The 18,321-nt window shown below is 45.1% G+C and overlaps 1 protein-coding gene across 1 annotated transcript in view; it reads right to left on the reverse strand.

The window, feature by feature from the left end:
* Positions 1-1,897: 1,897 nt before the first annotated feature.
* Positions 1,898-18,321, reverse strand: part of LOC119380604 (uncharacterized) — a 37,105-nt gene continuing 20,681 nt past the window's right edge. The window contains exons 3-4 of the mRNA XM_049412227.1: positions 4,886-5,157; positions 1,898-2,221 (exon numbers count right to left, since the gene is read on the reverse strand). Of these exons, the coding sequence (XP_049268184.1) occupies positions 1,898-2,221; positions 4,886-5,157 (596 nt within the window). The remainder of the gene's footprint in view (positions 2,222-4,885; positions 5,158-18,321) is intronic.

Raw genomic sequence — 18,321 nt, forward strand, 5'->3', positions numbered from 1 at the left:
GTTGAAAAAAGTTCTTATAGAATACTGGCTATTGGGATTATTAACTTCGGGCATATTTCCCAAAACATTGAATATGAGTGTCATCTTTGTTGCCTGGGGCCATAACGAAACAACAATACACAGATCATGTAGCAGTGCAATTTTATTGCAGTAATATTTTCATGGTCTGCTTTCAAAGGCAGCAAAAATACAATATCTCTCTAGGTTTATTTGTTTCTTGTGATTCAATGCAACCTGCATCGCAACGAAAGCCTTGCTTCTTAAACTTTCATTCAGTTAAAAGTGCGAGCATGGCAATTCCTGTTTTCAACACATTTTAATGCATTGCAAGACGATGAGAGGAACCCTTGTGTTTGTGCGTTATGATGACTTTGCTTTTGAGTGTGAGCGAATATTATTTTATTTCGCAATTATGACATACGATGATGGAAGATGTTGGTGCAAGTTGACTTGGCAGGCTTTTCTTCGCAAGCAGAGAATGTGCCGGGCTTTGTACAAAAGGAGAGTGTGCGTTGGGCTGTTTTGTTGCATGACTCCGAACTTCCAGATCAGGAATACTTCCGCACTTGACTGGAATTTCGTATTTCCCAACTATGGCGCCAGATGACACCTGCATCCGTGTCGCTGAAGTACCTGCAGTGACAAAGATACCCATTTTTGTGTAACTCAGGTGCAGAAAAAAATTATGGGCGCACGGAAAGTGTATTGCATACTTGTCAGATAAGACGTGGCAATGATCTAGCGTAATCTGCTAAGGAAAGAAATCGCCACTCCATCCTCCGCCCAGTGTTTAACTCGCCAAGGATATTGTCCATCCAAACGCTTAAGTTGGCTTGATGCACTGAGAAACTGTCAGAAGGACGATTTGGACAACCAGGTCAACCAGACACGAGTCATTTGTTGCCCTGCGCCAGTTAAGTGCGTTAAACGGAGAAAAAAAAAGAGTGGGCAGGAGGTATGCACAAATGAAATGTCTTGTTACACTTTCTCCTCAACTGTTTAGCTTAAAGTGGGTGGAATATATTTTTGAAAGGCCTCTTATTTGCGTACTATTATTGGAGGTTGATACATAAAACACCGAAATCAATATATACAGCCTAATAAATGTCGTGTGTCCTCATTTCTTGAATGGCTTAATATAGGTGAAATCTTTCTTCGTGGAAGCTGTACTAAACATGAAGGAATTCAGAGCAGGCAACCTTTTTTAAACGTCATCATGTTAAATTTGTTCATACGCTAGTTCATTGTTTTAGTCGTGTTTTTTATGTCAGCCGAACTACTGTTCACAGAAAAACTGAGAACGTCTACGGTCAACCTTGCATTCATGATACGAGTATATTCGGCTAAGAGACCGGCCGTCGTGTATCTTAGCTTACTTGATATTTGTGATATCTACAAGTCCTGAATGGAAAATGGAGGGGATAATGCTGTGCCAGAGTTTCTTGAAGAGTTATGATGCCCATTAAAATGTAAGAAAGGGAAATTGACGAGCACTCGACTGTAGCTCGAAGCCACAATGTATCTTGAGTCATGCAATGTGACTTTTTATTTATTTGTGTATTGTATGCGAACGGTACTTTTATGCAACTTCTCGCTAGGGGCGACACTAGAACACACACGCTCACTCTACTTCCCCCCAGAATATTTTTATTTAAAATACAGAAGCTTATGGTGATAAGTCAATGCGTGCCCATCTTTTTTTTTTTTTTAATTGTAACTCATCTAAACACGGCCAACTGAGCTCTCTATACTCCTTCGCATATGCAGCGAACTGATATATAATAGGGGAGGTTCGTGCAGAGTCCTCACCTGAGAGAGATCCGTCGAGTTCTTTCATGGGAACCACTGCCTCACCACCAGCCGCTGCCTCCACTACCACTGTTTTTGCTGGTGATCACTACGTAGGTTCACTCATACCTCCTCCACCTCCAGTCTTCCATCCTCCTCCTACTCCACCACCTGCCGACTTCCAGCCGCCACCGAAGCCACCTCCCATGTTCCACACGCCACCGGAACCTCCAGTCGCCTTCCACCCACCACCACCACCACCCCCAGTGGCCTTCCATCCACCACCACCGAATCCACCCATACCCCCGGGCTTCCACCCTGCGCCGAAACCAGCTCCACCAAACCCCCCACCGCCGCTAATCTGCTGGATGATATAGATAGGCCCCGTGCCGAAGCCTCCTCCTGACGACTTGCCGAAGCCAGAACCGTGGCCCTGTAAATACATAATAGAGTTTGGTAGTACGTTAGTAGCAGCCCGTCATAAATACCTTCGCTAACGGTATAAACGATTTTTTTTTCCATACACAAGAGGGAAGGGGTTGGGGGAGGGGGGTAAGAAACTAAATAGAAAAGTATCAACTGTGAGGAACTCACAGGTAACAATAATGTCTATTTATAAGGATAGAGTTCTTACGCGTAGTCAACAGGTTATTTATTCTATGCAACATAGCTATGCTCGGGCCGTTTACTTAAAAGGCCTAAATCACCTCAACGAAATCACGAAATGTAAAACGTTTGTTCGTACAAGATTCTTATGAAGTTTTGCAGATGTCACGAACACATCAAGGTATGGAGTGATCCTGTAAATGGGCACCAGTGGACTACGATGTTCGCAATTCTTACCATCATAATCATCGTATATTTACATTCACTCCAAGAAAAAGTGGTCAAAAATTTTACGTGGTCACGCTTCAGCGCACTCCTGTAATCATTTTCAGAAAACATTGGCCGGTAATTAGTTAACCTGAAGGAGCAATTTGTAAATTGAAGTTTTTAGACCTAAGTACATGTCCGCTTAGAATAATAATATTAGATTCCTCCATTCCTTGATGTATGGCATATGGCTGTTTACTTGACGTAATGAAGAGTCCGTAACACCAGTAATTCATAAACTCTAATGCCCTCGTGGAGGCGTCCATTCAATGAGTGAGGAGTGGTTTACTAATCGAAGCTTTTGATGTTCCACACATGACAGCGACACATGACAGCGTTATAGTGCAAATATTTAACTCATGCCTGTCTTTAATGCCAACAAATGTTACAAATCTCCGCAATCATTTATATTGAACGTTTTCGCCTGCTATAATTTTCAGAGATGATACGCCTCTGTTGATTCCAACTACTCGTTTGACAAACTCGTCTTAGTTTTAGTTTTGCTTCTTGCTGATAACCTCACTCATAAATAAACCTCACACTCAGCAAGGAATAAATCATATTGTCGAAAATTATGTTCCTTGTCGATTGTGCTTTTTAATGCGATAGCGTTAAAGAGCTCGTTGCACAGAAATTCCGGTGTCGGCATCGGTGTCGCAGTCGTTGGTTATGAGCGAAAAATCATCGTCTTATCCGTGACCAGAAAATCGACAAAGATGCAATTAAAATAAATAATAAAAAGCTTCGGTTCGAGTGCGAATTGAACTAAGGCTGTCTGCGTGGCAAGTAGGTGTTCTTCCACAGAGCCACGCCATTGCTTGAAGCTGCTTCGAAAAAAAAAACACTACATGAATGTCATGTAGTGGAAGGAGTCTAATTAACGCATTTAATATTGCGGGGCAGAAGTGTAGAATCGCACTAGGCGTCACAACATGTGAATTGCGCAGAGAATGGATGTTTTTAAGGCCCATCCATTACAAAGCACGCACACTTATTTAATCATCACTAGCTGCAAAAGCATCAACAAAGTGAGCAGCTGCGTAGGTTCGCGTGTTGCCTTACGGACGCGTAGTGGGGCTTTCGCTGATTCGCAATATGAAGAATTATGATGTAGTGGGCACTTAACAACTGTACTTGCAGTAAGAATTCTAGGATAGTTTGAAACGGCCAATGTTACGCGCACAGTCGTTCATTTCCTTGCAGCACTGATGAGGCTTGCACCGAGATCCGAAACTAGGCTAGCACTTGAGAAGGCGATGCGCACGGGACCCGATTACGCTACCGCGTTCTACTCTTGAAGGCGAAGGTCAAGCGTCCTCCAAGTTTTTAGATGCCAACCAGCTTAAGGCGGGGGCTTTGTCCATCCATCACTCCCGCATTGCCCACACCCCTACTGCGCATGCGCGTCCCTTCCCCTTCTCTCTCATCTTCTACGCTCCCCCCTCTCGCGCACCTCATTCTCTCCTGCGCAACGCCGCGATGAGCGCCAGCGTCAACGCCGCCGCTAGTGTTAGCGTTAGTGCCAGCACAAGCACGCCACGGGAGGCCTCCGCACCCCCACTGCACATGCGCGTTGCCTCCCCCTCTCTCTCATCTCCTACGCCCCCCCCCCCTCTCCCGCGCCTGTCGACCGCGTTCCCTGCTCGCCCCGTGAGAATTAATGGCCAGGCCATTGGGAAGACACGACGCGCGTAGCGTTCCTTTTCGCGTTCCACGACGCTTTGAATGGATGGATGCAGCTTACGGCGCGGGACTCGCCCAGCTTAAGAACCTGGCAGCCAGCTCCTAAAAAAAAATATGCCATCCCCCGCTCAAGCGAACCATCTCCCCGCTGCTTCGCGACCACACATGGTTCCCTTTAGCGGGAGATGTGTAATTTTGTTCGCTAACCTTCTTGCTCGGCTGACATATTAAGCTTGAGCTCATCAATCTCAAATGAGATGCTCCAAGAGAGTCACACTGTCTAAGGGCGTTCACACTAAGTCACACTGTCTAAGGGTGATCATGGGCGTTAGTCGTCGGTACGGAAAGGTGTCACTAGGCGTCAACGTGAGCGCGTCCACATCACTCGGTGCTACATCTGCCAAACAACAATAGACATTATACAAGCTCTGATATACCAACGCACTAAAGCAATCAACTACTTCTGTGACGACACGTTTGACTTTAGCGTTATACCGATTCCTATGACAGAGGGATCAACCATCTTTTCCTTTACACGTACCTTCTGATTGTTTCGGACATATTCCACAATGTAGACTTGATGTCGCTTGCCGCCGCCGCCTCCGAAGCTTCCACCACCGAAACCGCCTCCCCCGAAGCTGCCGGTGCTGAAGCCACCGCTGCCGAAGCCACCACCAGAGTGTCCGAATCCTCCAAAGCTGTTCAAACCTCCCATGCTCAAGCTCCCGCCGCCACCAAGGCGCTGACTGATGCCGGTGCCCAGGGGGCCCTTGAAGAGCCGATAGCCACGGATACCAGCGACTCCATGACTTGCTAAAAGTAGGGAAAAAAGCAACTGGAAAGGCGAGGGCACTATGGCGTTTTGCATTGTGTGGTATTCAGGCCTCTAAACACAACTACGCAGAACTAGAAGTTCGCTAGAGCTGCTAGGGCATTCAACAGAGTACGCACGTCAAGGGCAGGGAAGGATAGTCGACTATTACTTTTACAGCTTCCCGTTCACATGTCTTTATAGAACTGTATTCATGCAACATAGGTTCATCCTTCTTTCGCCAGCAAAGCAAACAATGTATAAAAAAGCTTGAAAACGTACGCAACGAGTAAATCACACCTACGGGCAAATTCAAGTGGCCAGACAGTCAATAGGCCCGATCAGTCTGGGGGAATCTACCCAATTATTATATTTGCTATGCTGTTACGAAATACTACTTCTATACTGTAGTTTAATGCAGCGAAGCTGGTATACGAGTACTGGAAGTACAAATGAGCTCCGAGAACTATGCATTTATGATGTGCAAGCGATTCACTTCGAAGGTTTGACCGTGTTTCGGCCGTGACTGGCCGCTACTTTTCCTTGCGGAAAAGTAGCGGCCAGTCAGCCTGATTTATCAAACATGAGCGCATGCTCTCATTAAAAGTTCTCAGAAATCACGTTCTCAGAAATCGTTCTCAGAAATCAGATTGCACAAATAACAAAAAAAAGACATAGTAGGTTTTCTGTCTTGGCTCAATCATAGGGCTTAATTTTAACAAACTGATTCATCCGCAGTACAAGCGTAGAAACATTACATGCGACCAGTGATAAATCTCTAATGTAGCGAATAGTAATAGTGAGCAATGTCTTCTACTTCAGTCTCAAGTGCATCACTCTCTGAAGTTAAAGCAAGCAGTGATTTATGTAGTCTGAAGTGTAACTGTAGTACAAAGTAAAAATAGTCGTAATTACATTTTTTGCTATATACAACACTGAAAGTATTGGCGCCACTTAGCGAAGCAATGGAGAAAAATAACGTTTTAAAGCTACAGCTTCATTCCACTGCAATCATAAATGGCTATTTATGTACAAACCTCTTCGCGTCTTTAGGGCACAAGGGCCTTTTTTTGCACGTGTTTCCGCAACCTGACGGATGGTGTTTACACTGTTCCTAGCTATACATATCCCTCCAAGGCAGTTCAGGTGGGACCAAGAAAAACAGTACAACGAAGTTAGCAAGACTCTCTGCTGATGGTGCCAGCTGTGCACGACAATAAAATATTCCATAAAGTAAGCCCCACATCTTAACTGAAGTCATGATTGCACATCCGCCTCATAATCGGGTATAGCGGCAGTTAAAGATAAGCCAAACTAAACCCCATACAGAACGATTTAACGTGGCCTGTATGAAACTTTATTGCCTTGAAGCACCGTTCATTAACGAAATTGCTTTTCCGGCAGGTCAAAATTGGGCACGATGCTCGAGTGATGTTACCATACCAGGACGAACCAAAAACCTGCGCTTTAACTGCCAAAAACACAACATATTCGGTCAATAAAGTTCACTGGGCTGAATTTGTAACGTACAACTGCTTGCCGTTTTATAAACCAAAGAACAATTTCAAGATAAATCTGCGGCGATGGAAGTTTTCACAGTTAGCACGGGAAGTATAACAAAAGTTTTCTCCACGCCCAAGAAATTTTGTTTGTCATGCCGTTCATTGAGCCGATTTAGCAGTGCCCTTTCTTGCAAACGGTTTTTGGGCAGGGTAAAAGTCTTTGTTCAAAGGCCAAAATCACGCAATCCTCGCTTAAGTCAATGAAATGATAAGCAAGAACAGGCTCTTGCATATTATCTCATCGGCTATTATATTATTCCCGAAAACGTTCTTATAAGCATTGCTTAAAATCAGTGGTTTCATGGACGCGGATCTCGAATGTATAACACGTAGCACATGTCAAATTGTTAACAATGCCAGAACAACAAGAAGTGGAGGCCATATTGCCACATTGTTGTTCCGGCGAGGAGCGACACCTTGAATGGTCAGATGCGAGAAAAATTTCGACTTGCCGAGAGCAACTCCATGCCGAGTGGTTACACACTGTCCAGATACGAGCACTGGTAGCGACCGCGCAGTTCTGCTGTGTCGAGCCGCGACGCAGACGGCCGTAGTGCAGCCGTTCTTAGGGACCACAGCTTGACTGTTGTATACCTTGCATTGAGCACAATCGCTGGTGACGTCGTTTATATATGAAATCGGGGGAGAAAGTCGACCGCGTTGTGAGGTTGGCTCGCAGGAGGCAACGCGGCTTACGTGACCTTGGCAATGTGAGAAGGGTCAGCGCAGACAAGTCCCTCCCTCGCACCGCTTATGGCAGTCGGCTTAGAAGAGGTCTGGCTCGAGGGATCTGACCTAGAAGGGTTCCTCGGCCCTTTTTACTCGTACGCCGCGCTCAGAGGGGACGTCCTTTGTACATGACCCCAGGGACGAGAGGGGTCACTTTTGTTTTCGTCAAACGGTCTTTACGCTTGTCCGCGGGGCCTCATGCCAAACTGGGTGTTTCTACCTGTCTATTCGCTCGCCGAGCCCCTACTCGGGCACGGTCGATTGTACGCGCCTTCCCGGTACGTCATCTGCGGTGAGCCGGCAAGTCGAGAACAAGGATGCCACACTGCGCGAGTGGGCCGTGACAGCGGCTCCCTTGTGTCTTTTTGGCCGTGCCAATCCGCGCCGCGATGGGGTCACCTAGCAGTGCGTCCCTCCCTTCTGTGGTTGGAGCGCGTGCGTGAGCGTTTCCTGATGGCTTTTCGATGTCATCCACGGCGCTTGGAATCCTCCACGGAGGTGCACGTGCCCCCCTGTTCCTATCTGAGCTATGACCTGAAACAAAGCTGAACGCCTAGTAATGAGACACGTTTTTCTGCGCTGGCAGAAACAAAATGAAACGCGGAGGAAATAGAAAGCGGGACGGGAACAAAGATCAAATTGCCGAGTACGCAGTCTTCCATCTCGCATATGAAATTTCGAGATGGATGGGCGCTCTATAATCACGAGCCCTACTTTCGCTTCAATTGTTAGCTTGCTTTCACTAGTCATAAATTGAACAGTCGTGCTTATTTTATGTGCAATTGGCAGCGTTTTCCACTGCATTATAGCTGTGGGAATAAATTTTTTCATTATCATTTCAGTACCACTCATAATACACGTCCATTTTTTCGTTTGAATCTACTGAAATTTATTTCCTTTATTGTTTCGATTCATGTCATTACTATTGAGCGCCTTAACTTCCATTTTATATGATGTGTCCTCTCCTCTACTGTGGCTTATATTATTTGTTGCCCCAACTTTGCTTCCACGTTTTTGATGCGAACTAATATTGCGGGTATTTTAAGACTCAGCTCATAACGACATATGTCGAAGATATATATGAAAATGCTCTTCTTATCAATTGGCTTTATGTTTTTCGCATTTTATGGGGACAGCCATAGTATTGATTACAAACGGGTCTTTCGCGTATTGTGTCTTGTAGGGGTCATGAATTGCCTGTAATCACAAAGTACTGGAGATCAGAGCAAAGGAGCAAAACAAAAAGAAAAATCAGTGACTAGGTTTCCAAATGACCGCTTTTTTTTACGGCCTAGATTCCAACTGAGAAAGTTCAGTTGATCCGGCGAAATTGAGCATGTTACGCGTGCCGATATTCGTGCAGCAGAGAAATGAAAAGTATCTTACTTTTATTTATTTTACTTTGCTTCACGAACACATTTGCTAGGGGTGGAACTAGAAGTGAGGAACCACTTGGCAGTCCTCACAGCCTGGGTTATGGATGGCATCAGGGAGGTGCGGCCAGAATAGAATTACGATATATCAATGAGGGATACAAATCTTATTAATACACCATTACAGCAAGCGTGAAATGGAGAGAAAATGAGAGTAGTGACACTGATCAAATTACCTTTACAATATTACATTAAGCACGACATCAAATAATATTTATGATACGTAATATACTTACAGGGCATGTGAAATGATACGAATGCGTTTTGAAGACTGGTGCGAAAGTAAAGGCTCCATTTGCTTCACCTGCCCGCACCTTCAACGGAACGCATGTTTTTTTATAATAATTACGTATTTAATAATTATGTATTTATGCGCATCAACATCAGCAACAACCGCCATCGTCAGAGATCATAGGCTTCCAGCTCACGTCGCTGTCAGTGAGCACTGGCGCAAAGCTTCTCCCCGTTGTGCCGCGGCAGTTGCGTGCGGCGTTTAATGTGACAACGGGTCGAAGGCATAGGCAAAAATGATAACGGTTACTCTTTTGCTACCGGCTGGCGATAGCAAGCGTTGACTGCTCGTCACATCAGGGCGGAACATTGCGCCGATCCTCACCGTTTTGCACGCGTAATCATGCAAACCGCAATTAAACTTTGCAGCGGGATATCTCGGGGCACAGACATGCTAGAAGAATTCTTCCAAGTGCAACTGCGTAGAAACGCGACTGCCTCCTACTTTTCAATACAAACATGGCCGCTTGCTGCACTCATTAAAAAGTTAATTATTCATCTTCGTTAATTGGGCAGCTGAGAATGATAATTATTGTCGCACTTTGTGTCCCCCTGGATACATAACATACCTGCAAAGGTGGTTTTCACGGTCTTCCCAGTGCTGAATTTTAAAGAAACCATAAAGCTTAACTTTGAACACCCGGTACTCTACAAGGCTATGCTATGCTCGGTTGGCGTGCCTGGATAGCGAAGTGGTTAAGACGCTCACCTTCGGATCGTGGGTACACGAGTTCGAATCTCGCCAAGAAACTTTTCCCCAAGAGTTCTGACTTTCTCTGTCTTTATTTTTCTTTCTCTCTTTATTTCTCTTCTCTGTACTGGTTCTCTCGCCCATCAGGTTATTGCATCCCGAGCCGGAGGAATCGGCGCACGTGTTCTGAGAGCGAAGCAGAAGATGAAGACGACGAAGAAGAAGAGGATGAAGGAGAGCGCGTGCCTGTTCATAATGATGATAATTTCTGTTCGCTCTGCACGGACGCTCTGCACGGCTGGCTTAAACAGCACAGCTATTAAAATCGGCGTGCATTAAAAAAGCAACAAACTTAGTATTGTTCACTGTGTCCTAAAGTAACTCACAGTAATTTTTATATCAGTTTAGGTAATCAATTAAGATTTTACCAGCCAACTCATAACGTATTATTTTACAGGCAAGACCATCTATACAGAAGTTGTAGAGCTAATTATTAGTTAAGTGTAAATGGGTATATTAGGTCTAAACAATAATCTCAGTTGGTGAAGAGAGCAGTGAACACGTGTTGTGACCAGATGTGACGTGGTTGTAATGGTAAGTAAGGTTGTAATCAGACTGTTAAAGACGAAACTCTTTATTGGACGAGCTTGTGTCCAGAAAATCAATATAAGAATTGTTTGGGTGTTTTACGCGCCGAAACCACGATGTGATTATGAGGGACGCCATAGTAGAGGGCACCGGAATTTCGACCACTTTTGGGGTTCTTTAACGTGCACCTAATCTGAGTAAGTGGCCCTGTAGCATTTCGCCTCCATCGAAATGCAGTTGCCGCAGCTGGGGTGCCCAGAAAATCAAATAAACCTCGCTGTACAAGCGATTGACACAAAACAATACAACCATAGCGTCGAGTACATTCGTTGACCGTCGAAAAATCTGATCATCGGCGGAACGTGTCGTCATTAATACATGAATAATCGAAAAGTCGTATTTCAGGAGGCCTTCACTACGGCTTCTCCACAGGCGTGCGCAGGGTTCCCCTTCAGGGGGGGCGGAGGTTCGTCGCAGCGCCCCCCTCCCAATAATGTCAATCTATGCGCTGACATTGCGCCCCCACCACCGAGTCGCAGCCCCGCCCCTCCCTATTATGTCAATGTGTGGGGCTGTCTTTGCCCCCCCCCCTCTTAGGTGAATAGGGGGGGGGGCCGCCCCGCTGCCCCCCCCCCCCCCCCCCCGTGCTCACGTCTATGGGCATCTCTAATAATCATATCGTGGTTTGGGGCGGAAAACCTCAACAATTATTATCGACAATTCGAGCGTTATCACTGGGGCCCGCGTTAGCTCCAGAATAAACTCTACTCGCGTGGTGCGCATAGTCTTATCAGAATAGTCCGAAACAATCGAGATGTTTCCTAGTCATTGCGGCACGGCCTGTAAAAAGCGGTGGCCGTAGTTTGTCTGGTGTTGTAATAAACAATCATCATCTTGCCGGCGCAGGCTCTCCTCGTTGTCTTCTTCATCTTCCCTAACACGTGCGCCCGGCGCGCGCTCTCCGGCTGCGGCGATTTCTGCTGCGTGGGATGCAAAAGACGGAGAAAGAAAGAAAGAGAGAGAGAGAGATAAAGAGATAGAAAGAAAGAGGAAGTGAGAAATAGAGAGAGAGAAAGACGGAAAAGAAAGAGGAGAGGGACGTCACGTAAAACCCGTTACGTAACACTAGTCACGTGATATGGTCCCACCAAAATCACGTAACACTAGTCGTGTGATATGTTCCCATCAAATCACGTAACAATAGACACCTGACATGTTCCCGCCAAGATCGCGTAACACTAGTCGCGTGACGTAAAATTACGTGCCACTAATCACGTGACATTTTTCCCGAAGAAATCACGTAAAACTAGTCACGCAACATGTTCCCGCCAAAGCCATGTCGTTTAAGCGAGGAAGAGACACGGGCTTGGGTGGGCAGCTTTTTCCTCCGAGTCCGAGCACTCGCTCCGCTTTTGCTTCCAGCCTTGCACAACTAGTGCAAGCTAGCTTCGCTGCTGCCTCAGTCTTCGCACACTAGTGCGGAGCTGCTCAATTTTTTTTTGTGGGTGAAACCCGATCACATCAAAATAAATAAATAAGCGCACGGGGCAATACTAAATTGGTTGCATTCGCCTATTGCGCACGGCGTTTTTTTTTAAAGATTCCCCGAGATAGCTGCAATGCCCTATTCATTTTGGGCATTTAATACTAAATGCGACGACGAAACCAACATAATTTCGCTGCCTCTTACACTCATCTGTCATGCCGCAACTTTCTTTTATGAATATCGTCCCGAATAACGCCTGAACTGGATTCATTTGGTAGTTAATACCTTCATCTTGTCTCAGAAGTAAGCAATTTGACGTAGATAACGTCTCAGAGGTTCACAATCTTTCCATATGAAGGCCGGCGCCACTATGTCCTACCTGACTTCTTCGATACTTTCGCTCTTGGCAACATATTTTCAATACGTTGTTTTTAAGCACAATCAATCAATCAATCAATCAATCAATCAATCAATCAATCAATCAATCAATCAATCAATCAATCAATCAATCAATCAATCAATCAATCAATCAAATAATTTATCAGTCAATCAATCAATCAATCTTCATACCTATCGGTATGAGCCACTGTGAGGCCTATCACAAAAAACTATCCCCATTATAAAAGGGTATGTGGCACAGAAATTGGGTAAATCCCACTACTCACCACTGATGCCTAAGAATGAAGAAGGCAACAGTAAGCCCAACGGCCTATCACAAAAAACTCATCATCATAAACGCATATGTACCACAGAAATTGGGTACATCCCACTACTCACAACTTCCACTAAAAATGAAGAAGGCAACAGTTAGCCCAACAAATGGCTGTGAAGCGACGGCGGCGAGCCGAAGACACCAATTACGTACAACGAGAGAGTACAGGGGAACGGTAATGGCAATGGCAGCTGCGAGAAGGCCCCGATGCGATGGAAAGCCTTGGCCAACGACGACGGGCCCGTGCCGTGTCTATGACTGTCTGCGGTTTAACTCGAACCGCTCTGCGCTGATAATCAACGTAGAAACAACCTAGCGTCACCTAGCTAAAGCCTAGCAACGACCGAGAAGCAACCTAGAAATAATCTGCATCAGCTAGCTAAGGCCTAGAAACAACCTAGAAGCAACCAGATTAGTCTTCAAAATCGTCTAGTTTCGCTATTTCAAGGCTTGCGTGGCTTAGTGCAAGCTTCGTCAGTTTTTTCTGTAGTTATACATTGTATACATGACATCGTTACACGAGAAAGAAACAAAGGCAATAAAAAGGTTCGCTACCGACTTACACGTAATGCCGCTTTGATGTCGCATTCATAAGAGATGGCAGAATGTACCTTCACCACGTATTGCTCAATAAAGGACAATGCCTTTTGTTAGGGGCGTCCAACCACAAAGACTGATAAAAAAGCTGACGGCAAATAACTGACGCGTAGTCCACAATGTGTTACGGCGCGAAGACACCTGTCACATAGGTTTTACAGTACTTTTTACCGATTCCTTTGAAATTTGTGAATGAAACTGATATTGTGAAATGGTTTTGAGATGCTTGACCTTAACGTGTTTGTAAGGGGCTTCAAAATGAAGAGGACGCAATACGAGCTCCAAGAAAACACAGACGTGGTGCTGTTTCTCAAGTGCTAAGGATGTTAGGTGGACCCTACTAAGAACAATCGCCGCTGTGTACGGCACCACTTTGCGATGAAAGATGGGGTTTGTACTTAGACCTACACATTCTTGATTCAGTGCGTTTATTCGCTAATGGGGATTATGAGAAAGCGTAGATCGAGTGCTCCTATCAAAGTCATGCACTGGAATAGAAAAATCGTTTTTTATTTGTCAAGAACAGCAAAACTAGGTAATTTTTTTTTTGCATTTAAAAGAAACTCAAAGTTTTCCACTACAGAAAGCATATTTTAGGTGCTGAATTCATTTTTAAAAAATTGTTTAACATTTTCAAATTGAAAAAGGAAGCGATGTATCAAGTTGACAGCTTTGTAACTGAGGAAAAGAAGATACGAGATCCCAATTCTCTAAGCTGCGCGTAAAATTACATCTGAAGGGGGAAAAAATGATGTCTTAAATACACCGTTCTCAAATAAATAATTTTAATTTTTGAGTCGTAGTCTTTGCTGTATCCTTGTAACCATTGTAATAATTTCACATGAACAATATTAAGCATAAAGTCCACATGAGAGTACAGAACTGCGATATCTGTTTTCGTCACAAAGTTTTTGCATGCGCGAACTCAGTGCTTCAATTTTTTACGCTAAAACATCTTCAAATATTGTGCATGTATAGAACATACAGTGTCAGTATAGTGCAATATAGTGCAAGTGTATTAAGTATAGTGCTAAACGCACTTTACTTGAAGTTTTTTGTTGTCTTATTTGCATGTGTTTAGCTTGTGTTCTGCCTACTACGCTAGCACTGCTGTGGCGCAACCGAAATAAATAGGCATTTAATTTTTGCTCATCTCGCTTCCAAATAACAACAAGAAACCGTGTATTCCTGCGCGATGACTTCAAATAGCACTTTTTACACTGTGTGCACACACATCCACTTGTTTTGCTTTTTTTTTCAATACTCTATGAAGTATAGGGCAGTCGATAAGTTTAGTAAGGAAAGCTACGCGGCTGACAGCTTTTTAACACTGTAGAGATTATTCACACGCATGTACGCGCTTGATTTTATTCCAGTAACAGTATAAAACTCTAGCAATTCAGCACAGAGCTTCCTTCGTATGATTACCTGCATGACAGAGATGCAACAAAGGTGCGATTATTTTATAGGACAAAACTATGTTTTCTTCAAGCGAACATTGTTCGGTACCCTCTATCAACCTATAACAACGCTATGCAAAAGCTCAACTTATAATGCAAAAAAAGCAGCGTCTTTGCAGCGCCTCCTCTATATTTTTTCAATGCCAGTGCAAACGCTCGTTCCTCAATGGGAATCATTGGTCTGCATTAGTTCATGTAGGGTCATGGTGCGACGCGACCTAAAGGGTACGAATGTTTGCGTCACACGTGCGTCTGAGCGCGTTCCCACAGAGATGCGGTATACGCGCCGTCCCTCTCCTGTATCATGAGTCTGTCAGATTTCTTCCTTCGTGCTCCTTCCTTTGTGGCTCGAAGCAATGCCGCCGCCGCGTCACAGCGCTCGTGTGGCACATCATAAAGGCAGCGCATGCAGCAGGGTCGCAGTGACGCATCCCCCGTTGGTAGCCCGCACACAAAGCTGACAGATGCTACCGAGTTAACAAGCGAATAATCATCACAAAAGAAGCTCAAAAAAAGCGGCGTGGCTTTCGCGAATAGGCTCAAAAGAAGCGGAAATTTAATTAACATTTCCATTCGTGAAATTATTTTAATTATAATAAACGTGTCACTGAATTACGAAGGGGAGTTCAAAAAATCACTAGTAATCATTTTATACAACGAAAATATTCGCAACCATGAACGAAAGCGCTTATTTACTTTTTAACACTGTCTCCAGGGTAGCCTCCATTCGGTTGAATGCACGTTTGCCGGTGCATTATTAATGTTACTTGTTGATTCCCCCAGCGCATGTTTGACTTCAACACTCAACTACTGAAAGTAACCGACAAATGCGTTATTAGTGAACGACAAGCGCGCTGTTGGTGAACGTGATGATCACTAAAATAACTATTGGCTGGAAAAATTGCAAATAAGCCAGAAAAACGCGGCAAGCGACTGGCAAATAGGAAACGGGGGAGAGTAGAAAACGACGACAGGAGAGGGTGGTAAACGGCTGGATCGGGTGCATCTGGCTAGCATTGAAGAAATGTAGGGTGCGCTGGTCTTTGCGTGCCAAAATCATGATATTGTCTCGCGAATATGGAACGCTTTATTGGGCAAACTTGTGCCCAGTAAAAGAAGCAGCACTTAAAGTGCAGGGAAAGCGGCAAGCACAGTCGTCGGTAATCTGATCAGCGGTAAGGCACGTCGGCATTTAATGTAGCGTGGAAGGTTCTAGCCTGATCGTTGGTTCCCTCGTTAGTTCCAGAATAAGCTGTATTGTTCGCGTTGTGCGCTCAAGCTCATCAGAACAATCCACAATAATCATGAATGTTCCTAGACATTCCAGTGCGGTGTGGGCAGGGCAGTGATTACACGTGTAACGGGTCGGTTACATAAAAATAGAACAAGAAGCTCATTTGGCCCTATCATTGTGAGGCACGCCGTCCGGATTAAATTTGACCACCTGGGTTCCTTAACGTGTACCTGAATGCAAGCACGCGGGTGTTTTTGTATTAATTTCGTCCCAAGTTAAGAAAGCCACCGGCAACTCAGTGTTATCACATCTGTGTCATGCATGATTCTCATGTAATTCTATATTTCATTTTCTGTTCCTTTTAGCGGACCATTTATTTACCGAAGTGTCAGGCTTCACTTGAGAGGAGAACTATTTCTACATATTGGGACCAGGACATTACAAGAAGAGGCCATCCTTAGCCCAGCTAAAGCTTGTCGTGTAACCGATGAAAGGCAGTCGCGCAATTATACACTTACAATAAGTGTGACGTTATAAAAGTGCATTGCTTAGAAGTTAGAGCCTTGTTCTTGTTTACCGCTGAGTGACCTATGTATATAATAGCGCATGTTTTGCGGTGTCACAAAGAGTGCGAAATCGTCAACGCTTTGCGAGACGATGTCGCTAAAACGCTGTATTCACAAGATATTTAATGCTTGTCATGTTTAGGACGATGCCAAGTGCACTTTGCGATGTGCTTGAACCACAAAATGGCACCTACATTGAAAGGATTTCAGGGAATTGAGGGTGCCATGGTCCCACAGTGATCACACATAGAGACGATCACACATATTAACTTATCATTTTGCAGGTAATCAGGGCGACACTAAATTGCGGTCGTTACATCAAATTCTGAGATCTCGCTCAATCTAGTCATATTTTTCTATTGCTACAAATCATAACAAAGTTTAAAAGACCGTGAAGCCAAGCAGTGTTGCGGTCCCTTTGCACAGCCATGGAAGCCCTACGATTTGCGCCCTATTGTGGAGCGCAAAATTCAAAATTTTCCAAATATTAAACGTCCTCGATTGTGTTCGCAACATGGCGTATGGGCGCTCTGAAGGTGTAAAACTTTCGGACTGGTGCTTTTTTTTATTTATTATTTGAGCAAACAATCATCTAGGTCGCCGGCATGGTGAAACCTTTGCTGCCTTAAAAGTTGTTTGGTTCTCAGGCTCAATGAGTCGTTTTGATGGTCCCGGTGACTGAAACGTTACTGAGCTCGGCAGCCAAAATTTAGTCTACAAGTGATGCCTTGAGTGAAGCAATACAGTGCGGCATGTGACGTCACAGGGGTTTGCTTTTCTGTGCTAGTATGATCGATGCACAGGGTAACATGAGAATATTATGGCGGTTAGTACAGCTATTGCAGGTTAACATAGCAACGTGCCCACCATGACGGTACGGTATTTCCTTACTTACCGTATGGCCACCCGGCACGGCTAAATAACCCTAATACAGTTGGCATTCGGGAACAAACGCGCCCCACCACTCGGTTGCATGTCAGCACGGGTTCTTCGCATGAGTGCTTTTGTAGCGGCTGCGAAAGTATGACCACCACAGAACATAGAAATTTATAAGAAGGATCTCAAGAAAGCCATTCGCTTCAAGATTATTGTTGCAATGTCCTTGTTGTCAACAATGCCATCAATGCTTTACAAAGTGTTTATCAGCCGCATGATTCATGGCGCATCGTCGATTGTGGTTATGCCCCATGTGTGATGCTACAGACGTAATGTTTCAACAGCGAAGAGAGAGAGAGAATAAACGTTTATTAACTATTCCTATTAGCACCTAAAGTGGGTGGGGCCCTTCGTCCACCACTGGCTATTGCAGCTCGCCGGGCCTGGTCCAGGATTGCCAGTTGGCTTCCCAAGGCCTGATCCGAGAGTCGCGCCTCCCACGACCAGTGTGGTAATGTGTGTGTTTTTATGAGCGTGGAGTTTGCCGCAACAGGACGCGAGGTACAGCTGTATGTAATGTGTGTCAGTGTTGGCATCCCTCCGCACCAGGGGCATTCATCTCGATATTCGGAGGGGTGTATCTTAGAAAGTGTGTATAGGTTGGGGTACGTGTTCGTCTGCAGTCGGCGCCAGTCTCTCGATTGCTCTCTGTTCAGATTCGGGTGAGGTGGTGCCATAGTGCGTCGCTCGAGCCGTTGAGCTTCGAGGATGTCGGCTCGACCGCTCGGTCGCTCGTCGTTGTCAGGGGCTATGGTTTCGTCGACAGGGGCGTCCGTCGCTCGGTATGTACTTGCGCGAGCGAGTCGGTCGGCCTGTTCATTCCCGGGAACACCCGTATGTGCCGGGCACCAAATGATGCCGTGGTCAGATGCGATGTGCGA

Source organism: Rhipicephalus sanguineus, chromosome 1 (assembly GCF_013339695.2).
Source record: "Rhipicephalus sanguineus isolate Rsan-2018 chromosome 1, BIME_Rsan_1.4, whole genome shotgun sequence".
Taxonomy (NCBI): Eukaryota; Metazoa; Arthropoda; class Arachnida; order Ixodida; family Ixodidae; genus Rhipicephalus; species Rhipicephalus sanguineus.